This window comes from Corapipo altera, unplaced genomic scaffold (assembly GCF_003945725.1).
Source record: "Corapipo altera isolate COAL_440 unplaced genomic scaffold, ASM394572v1 61016, whole genome shotgun sequence".
Lineage (NCBI taxonomy): Eukaryota > Metazoa > Chordata > Aves > Passeriformes > Pipridae > Corapipo > Corapipo altera.
The window spans coordinates 268982-277645 of record NW_020885063.1 but is presented as its reverse complement, the minus strand read 5'-3'; the positions used below and the strand labels follow the sequence as shown (position 1 = coordinate 277645).

At 51.2% G+C, this 8664-nt stretch overlaps 1 protein-coding gene across 1 annotated transcript in view; it reads left to right on the top strand.

The window, feature by feature from the left end:
- ANTXR1 (ANTXR cell adhesion molecule 1) overlaps positions 1–8371 on the top strand; it is a 104065-nt gene extending 95694 nt beyond the window's left edge. Inside the window, exon 18 of the mRNA XM_027669024.1 lies at positions 5121–8371. Within this exon, the coding sequence (XP_027524825.1) occupies positions 5121–5228 (108 nt within the window). The 3' untranslated portion in view covers positions 5229–8371. The remainder of the gene's footprint in view (positions 1–5120) is intronic.
- Positions 8372–8664: the final 293 nt, after the last annotated feature.

Sequence of the window (8664 nt, the reverse complement as noted above, 5' to 3'; positions counted from 1 at the left end):
ACAGCAGAGTGTCCATGGTCACACAGATCAGTGTCCATGGTCACACAGCTCAGTGTCCATGGTCACACACAGCAGAGTGTCCATTGTCACACACAGCTCAGTGTCCATGGTCACACACAGCTCAGTGTCCATGGTCACACACAGCCCCCACAGCTCGGTGTCTGTGGACACAGACAGTCCAGACAGTCCCCATTTCCCAGTGTCCATGGCACTGCTCCTGCCTCCAGCCCTAATTCAGGTGCTGGAAGTGCAAGAGCGAGGCCACTCAGAGCAGAATTGATTGTTCCTGAGCCTCCCAGAGCTGCTCTCTAGAAAAACAACAGAAAATGTGAGAGTGAACTGCCCTTGCTGATTTTGCTGATTCCACTAAATTTTGGATCTAATAATGTCTCCATATTGCTTCAATTGTCTCTTCTGAGGCACAGTTGTGACTCTCCCCCCTGAGGGGTTGTGGCTGCACAAAGGGAAATAAAACTCAGCCAAGGTGTTGGACACAGCAGCCTTTCAATATCCAGCCTGTTCCATACGTTCATACATCCTGGATCTCCAGCTTCTGTCTCCCTGCTAGAAAGACTCAGAATTGGCTCCTCATTCTCAAAGCTCTGGTGTAACTTGGTTAAGGAGTCTTTTCTCCTGGGATTAAAGGTGACTTTCTGTTGAAGGATGCAAAATAGAATTCAGTGGAAATGGGTTCATTTCCTGCCTCCTGGATATTCTGACACCATCTTCCACATCCACCCCATTTAAATTTGGACACCTAAATGAGGTGATGAGCCTTGGTGGGGAGCCAAGAGGGGTTGCTAACTGGTGGTCACTGAGACCCTCATAAAATCCCAGCTTTGGGAAGGTCCCTGTGAGCCTGTGATCCCTGTGGTCCCTGTCCCACTGATAGTAGAGACATCCTCTTACCTGTGGTACCTCAGACACTCCCACTGGTTTTGCATCCAGACCTCAAGGCTGAACAAGGCATTTGGGCCCCTTTATTTAGAGGATCTTTTAGTGCCACATCCAATTCTATTATCTGTGGGATGAACAGAAGTGTGCTGGCAATGAGGAGCCCTGGAAGACCTTGGGTGGGTGGGTGAGTGGCCAACCAACCTGCTCTTCATCCAGACCCTTCTCCAGGTCCAACAGTGCTGACTGGAGCAGGTCAGCGATGCTGAGGGTTTATTTTCCTCCTGCAGTTCACACACAGAGCCCAGCTGTGAGTCAGGCCCCCCTTTGGGTAAGTCAGGCCCCCCTTTGGGTAAGTGGAGGTGGGAAAACATGTCTGGACACCTGTTTCAGAGAGAGCTGAGTCCTTGAGAGCTTGAGGGTTAAACTGTTTGTCTCACACTCTGCTGGCACAACCTCTGCACTTTTGTTATCATATTGCTAGGTACAAGGGGGTTAGCATCCAGTTCTTTGCTTGAAGGAGCTCTCTGCCTCCTGGACCTGCTTTGCATTTGTACCCAGGGCATCAGTAAAACATTTGCTGCCCCTCGTACAAGGGCACAGTAATTTGTTTCCTGGACATCCCCTTGTCATTCAGTCTGACAGTTCTCCTCCCTGAGGAGCTGCTGGCTTCCCCATCTCCTCTGAGGCAGTGGAGCTGCCAAAGTCCATCTCAGTCCATCTGGACTGAAAAGTTCTCTCTGGCATTGTCCCCCATCTGGGTGAGAGGAATGTCGAGATGAAACACAAGAGCTCCCTCGGTCTGGCAGTTCTCCAAGGGAGGGGGGAGCCTGTCCTGTGTCCCTGCCCTCCACACGTGCTGGGTGCCCTGCAGGTCCCACTGCATGGCAGGAGGACAGACAGGTCACTGTCAGTGCAGGGCAGCACAGTGAGCTGGGAGCAAAGGACATGGGAGGGGATAGGGAATGGCATGTGAGAGCTGAGGGAAAAAGCACATCCATCCTGTGTTAGGGAGAGAAGGTTTGAACTCTGGCGTGAGACCAGCATAAAGCACAGGGCAGGGGGCAGAGGGAGGTGATGCTTCCTGCTGAGATTTTAAGTAAATAGCCTGGGACAGGCCTCCTGAGTGAGGGAAAGTCTGAACCTGAGCTGGCTGGGTCAGGTCTGGCTCTCATGTCTGTGCCCCTGTGCTGCCTCTGCCCTGCATCAGAGCAGCCTGTGCTCAAACTCCAGCCCAGTTGCTTGCCCAGAGCAGCATGTGACAGGCCATGTCTGAGGGTTAGCAAGAATTAATCACAGTGGACAAAAGAGCTCTGTCGTTGCAAAGCAACCCTATTCCTGGAGAAGGAGTCGTCTCTGGTTGTGGATATCTGCAGTAGCTCTTGAGCAGGGGCTCTCTGGGTCATAGCTGACTGCAAGGACTGATGCAAACACAGTGCAGGGACAGCTGGTGTGACTTGGGAGCCTCTTTTGTCTGATAATGGCACTACTGAGCTGTCCCAGCCCGTTCTCACCAATAACAAATCAAATCTTTGCCAGTGCCCAGGATGGACAGGATGTGCTCCTTTACCCTTCTGAACTGTGCCTTAAGCATGAAATGGCTTGTAGTCCTCAAGCCTTGCCCCAACCCCAAATCCAAAGGTTTCTGAGCCTCTCTGCATCCTCCTCAATGCTCTCAGGGCGGTGCTCAGTCCCATTTGGACCAGCAGCTCCATAACCTCACTCCCAGAGCATCCAGACAGAGCATCTCTCCATACAAAAACAACTGCAACTTTTTGTTCTCTGGCCACGATTTCTGACTTCTGCTGCTTTTCGTTCGGGTTTATTTTATTCTCATCATAAATAAAGAAAACAAACTAGTGCAAAAAATGGTCTGAAATGACTGAAGCTGCATGGCAGGAGATGTGGCACTGGAACAAGGAAAACATTCTCATGGGGTTTTTTTATGTCGGGGTCAGACTTTGCCTCACTCAGCAGGCCTGCCCACAGTATTTACTTAAAATCTCAGCAAAGTGCATTAACACAACGTTAAAGCAGAGATAGGAGCCCAGGGAGAGCAAATGGGCCCGGGGGTGCTCTGGGCTGGGGCAGGGAGTGCTCATTGCAGGCTGTGCTCTGCCCTGGTTTGGGCAGCCCTGGAGATGAAGGATGTGTGGACCATTCCTGCTCCCTCTGGCACTTCATTTGGTGTTGGCATTTGTCCTGTGCAAGGGCTGGAGAACAAGCCCCACTGCACAGCCAGCAGTGGTGGCTCAGTGTGGGGGCCATGGTCTCCCTGTCCCTCCCCGGTGTTGTGCTGTCAGGACAAACCTGACAAACCTGAGCCTCGATCCTCAGGGAGGGGCATCACCGTGGGTGTGTTCTGACTGTCCCAGGGGCTCTGCTCTGCCCCAGCCGTGTTCCTCAGGGAGAGCCTGGTTGGACCTGAGGCTGTTCCTGCAGCCAGAAATGCAGGGCTCAGAGGAGCAGCCCGGGGTGGGGGGGTCACCTTGATGCACTTCAAGGCACTGGGAAATCTCTGCCTCCCTTAAAGGACCTTTGCTTGTCCCAGGCAGGCTGAGCTCAGCTGGGGCTGCTCCTCCAGCCCCAGTGCTGGGCAGGGAACTCCCTTCCCTCTGAGGGCTCAGGCAGATGTTCCTCCACATCCCCAGAGCACAGATCGCGCTGGCAGAGCTCCTGGAGAGGAGCTGTCTGTGCATCCCTGGGTCACTCTGTCTGTGCATCCCTGTGTCACCCTGTCTGTGCATCCCTGGGTTACCCTGTCTGTGCATCCCTGTCTGTGCATCTCTGTGTCACCCTGTCTGTGCATCCCTGGGTCACCCTGTCTGTGCATCCCTGGGTCACCCTGTCTGTGCATCCCTGGGTCAACCCTTCCACGCCAGCTCCCCTCTCCCCTCTCACATCCTCCCAGCATCACTTCTCCCAGCATCTCCCTTGTTCACTTCGGGTCCTTCCTGCAGAGCATTTGTCCACAGGCTGGGAGGAGATTCAGAGCTGGAGAAAGGATTTAAATGACTGATGTTTTTACCCCAACAAATCTACTCCAGCCTGCGGGGGCTCAATGCTCCCTCTGGCATTTTTTCACCAGGAAAAACATTTACTTTGGGAGAGGAAAGAGGAAAACAGAAAATAAGCCCATGTTCACAAGTCAAAAAAATAAAGAATTGATGCAGAAATCCTCTGGTGCCTTTTAGGATGATTTCATATCTAAAGGAATGAATCCATAATACAATAGTGCTGATTCTGACATTCGAGTATTTACAGTGGGATCTTTTGCAGGTGGAACTTTGGAGAAAAAAAAAAGAAAAAAAGAACAGCTCAGAGGGCAAAGGTTTTGTTTAAAAATGTACAACAAACTGTAGCTTAGCACCAAAGAGTGAGAAAAGCAGTTTATTGGCTTCTCACAAGTACTTGAGTATCAAGACATCCCGATGAGGAATGGATGCATTTCAGGAAAAATTCTGAGCAAGAAACTGTCTTTGTTAAACAAACCTTCCCTTTTGCCTGGTTGGTAAATGGTAGAAAGGGACACAAAAGCCGAGCGTGGGAAGGAGAGAGAGGCTCCAAAGGGGCAAAGCCCAGATTTTGTGCTGTTGGAAGTTCAAGGCGGAGGTGTGGGAAGAGGCATCTGTGGCTGCAGGGACAGACCATGGGCTCTGCACGGACTCCAGTGCCAGTTCTGAAACACAGGAATGGGGGACAAGGACAAGGGGGAATGGCTGATGGAGGGCAGGTTTATATTGGATATTAAGGCAAACTTCTTTACTCAGAGGGTGGGGAGGCCTTGGCAGAGGTTGCCCAGAGAAGCTGTGGCTGCTCCATCTCTGGAAGTGTCCAAGACCAGGTTGGACGGGGCTTGGAGCAACCTGGGCTAGTGGAAGGTGTCCCTGCCCATGGCAGGGGGTGGCACTGGATGAGCTTTAAGGTCCTTCCAACCCAAACCATTCCCTGATTCTGTGGAAAAGACTCCTACAGTGTCAGCAGGACCTGGAGTGCCCCGTGCTGTGCTGGGAAGATCCTGGAGCTGGAGAACAGGGGGGAGGTTTCCTCCTGCTCCACAGGCAGAGCTGTGTCGGGGTGTCCCCTCTCGTTGCTCAGCACAGGAGTTGCTCTCCCAGCCCGGTGGAGGGAGTGGGGGCCGGGGCCATGCCCGGAGCACTGGCACTGGGGCAGATTTGGGCACAGCCTCAGTGGTAACTCTGCTTTTCCCCGTTCTCTCGTTCCAGGGCCGCTGCATCAACTTCACCAGAGTGAAGAACACCGAGGCCCCCCCCCCCCCCCCCCCCAACCGGCCCCCCCCCCCCCCCCGCCCCCCCCCTCGCCCCACAGTCTAGGGGGGGGTCGGCCTTGCTCCCGTCTCTTCCACGAGTGTCCCAGAGGCTCTTCCAGCAGTACTGTATCACATCCCTCCTGGGGGGAAGGGGGCAGAGGAACCGGAGCCTTCCTGGAACGGGTGACAGCAGAACCAGTGACTCCGTAGTCATCTTTCTCCTTTAGTTTTCTCCTATTTTTTGACTCCCTTGTGCATTGGTGCCACCAAACTATCGCAGCAAGAAAAGCCAAGAGGCTGCAGGAGCAGGACAAACAACTCCTGAGTTCCATTCCAGCAAGGCTCTCCCCACTCCTGGTTCCCCTGTGCCCCATCATGGTGATTCCAGGACACACTGGAAAAAAGGAATGGATAACTAGAGTGAGCTCTTAACAAAGGAAATTCTCCCCAGGGAAGGACTGCAAAAGACTCTTCCAAGTGCAGACATCCCAGCCAGCAACCTGGAGACAGCTGCACAAACGTCCTGGGACAAGGTTGGATGTGTGGCAGGACACTGATCCCCTCCTCCTCCTGTGCCAGCTGCCAAGGGAATGGTGACAACAGCAGCTCTGCCAGCACAGGAACCCTCTAAATGTGGGGAGAATCACTCACAGGCAGCTGTTCCCACGGACCAGGAGCTGGAGATGGGAAGGTGTTGGCATCTCAGAGGGTCTGGAAAGGAGAAGGAGTAGGTCTCTGGGGTGTGGATCCGAGGATGTTGGTATGTGGAAGTGCAGGTGGATGAAAATGGAGTGTAACAAGGAAAATTAATTACATGGGAAGATAAAGCAGTCAGGGCGTCACGAGACTGTGACCCCATCCCTGAGGACACCAACAACTGGGGACAGGGCAGCCTGCAGTGCTGCCAGTGAGACAGAGGAGGTGGCAAACATTGACGAATCTGGGAAAGGTAAGGTTGGCAGGAGAGCCTTTGTGTTCAGTTTAGACAATTATGTGCATCCAGTCAATCACTCCACAGTTCTGAAGTGTAATTTAATGTTTCCACTTTAAAGGAGAACATTCTGAATACAAACCAAAGGTTTGGTGTATCAAGGTCTCCAAATCCAGTCTGCTTGGGCTCCTTGTTCCTGACAGTTTGAAATGGTCACCACTGATGCCTTCCTGTTTCTGTAAACCTTGTTCTTTTGCCCTAGAAATGTTTTCACGTGGATTTTTGTGTTTTCCTTTCCTTTCCTAAATAAGTAGCAGATGCCTCCCAAACTGGGAGTGAAGAAGAGCCAGTGTGCTTACTCACTCCTGTCAGCTCTCCACAGCATCACTCCCATTAGCAGTTGTTGACTAAGGCAAAACTCAGCCCACGGGACTCTCCAGATGGGAATCAGTCTGCCAAGGAATGCACTGGCTGCATTTCTCCTGCTTTCTCCTCACCTCCACGGGACCCCCACCACATCCCTCTGCATCACTCATGCACACCTGTATCCTACAGCAAACCTGAGCACCTGCCTTTGCATCCCAGAGCCAGAGACGGGTGGGACCACTCAGCATTCCAGCCAAACCTCTGGCTCCCTGGGTTCCTGTCGGGATCAGTTCTCACAAAGCTCTGTCTCAAAGTCATATGAGATGAACCATCTTTGTAGCTGCAGTTCTGTGGATAGTGAAGGGTTGTCACCTCGTTTTTTACCAGATAAAGAAATGCTTTGCCAAGTACTTCCTTCAGTGCTGTTGGATATATTAATTCTAGCTTTTTCTAGCAAAACAAGAGAGAAAAAGGAAAAAGAAAAAAAATTACTCAAGGAGGAAAGGGAAGAGAGGAAAGAGACTCAGTGGAGAATTGCCCTGGGCCCCTTTGGGTGGGGACAGGAGGGAGCCCTCAGCACAAGGCTCTGGGTCACTGTCACACACCAGCTTCACCCTCCCCAGGGTCAGGGTCAGGTCTTAGGTGAGATGAACACCCGTCACGATGGACCCCAGGATCCAGCCCCCAGCCAGGGCTGGCTGTCCTTCCCAAAGGCTCCTCAGCTCCCCCCACACTGCTCTGGCTGCAGGCAGCACGGAGCAGTGCCCAGCTGGGAGCAAAACCACCAGTTCTGCTGCTCACCCCTTCAGGTTTATCAGGTCCAGGCCGTGGTTGGTTCCACAGGACGACTTTGTGGTTGGCAGGTGGGAGGGAGAAGCTTTAACACCCTGACACAAGTTTGGTTGGATTCCCTCGTGGGATGGACGGGATCTGGTTAGAAAAAGAGCTGTTTGGTTTGGTTTCATGATGGAAGGTGTAAAAACTGGGAATGGTGTAATACAGGATCAATAGATATGGCCCTAACAGATCCTCAGTATTCCAAAAAGGGTGGAAAGGAAAGGAAGTTGATTTTCAATATGGCATTGGGAATTTTATTTTTTAAGTGTCAATTAACCAATAAATAAACTGGTTAATTAACCAGTAAACCTACTGCTGGGGGAAAAATAAAAGCAGTGTATTCTCCATGACTTCTTGCAGATGTATATAGAATATTCATTCTCTCCAAAGTAAGGGAAAAAAACCCTACAGATTTAAAGAAGCAAAACAAAGCGTAGATCAAGCCTAGGCTAGAAAAACCCTGATTTTCAAATCCCCCCTATGCAATCATCCAGTTCGTGAATGAAAAACAAGCTCCAAATTTTTTGTTGTACATATTGTTGCTGCATGCTTACCATATGTTAGATGGAAGCATTTCCTATCCCTTGTGGATAAAAGAACATTTTTCAAGTTGTAGTAAATTATTCTAAAGCCAATGACATTTCATGGCATGTTATCGTATCAAGCTGTGCTTGTTGTATTTTTTCTTTACGATTGTATTGCTTTGTTTTATAAATGTACAAATATTTCCTGTAGTGACGAACACCTGTTTTGCATGGCATTAATTGAGGCACTGCAGCTCCAGGCCACACACCCCCTTGCTCCATTGGCAAAGGGGTCGATCTGGGGTGGGATCCGGCCGGAGCACAGTGGGGGACAAAGCCAAGCGCTCCCAGTCTGCAGTAGGTTGGCTTTGGAGACACTTCCTAATGTTCTCAGAAAAACTGAGAGCATTTTTGGTGGTGAATTTTGTACCTGATTTGTATTTAGGAAAGAATTCCTCCCTGTGAGGGTGGTGAGGGGCTGGGATGGACTTCCCAGAGAAGCTGTGGCTGCCCCATCCCTGGAAGGGTCCAAGGACAGGTTGGAGCAACCTGGGCTAGTGGAAGGTGTCCCTGCCCATGGCAGGGGGTGGCACTGGATGGGCTTTACAGTCCCTTCCAACCCAAACCATTCTGTGATGCTGTGATTTAGGATCAACCTACATCTGGCTGCAGAAATGGCTCCCAAAAGTACCACATGTGCCTTTAAAATCTGTGCTCCCTTTGCGCCAGATCCTAAAGATTGACTTAGGAACTTAATGTAAGGCCATCAAGGGTGAAAACTTGGTCCTGAAATAAACTCAGCTCGCACTGCCAATTAATGCTGTGTAAATGAGGGTGGATGC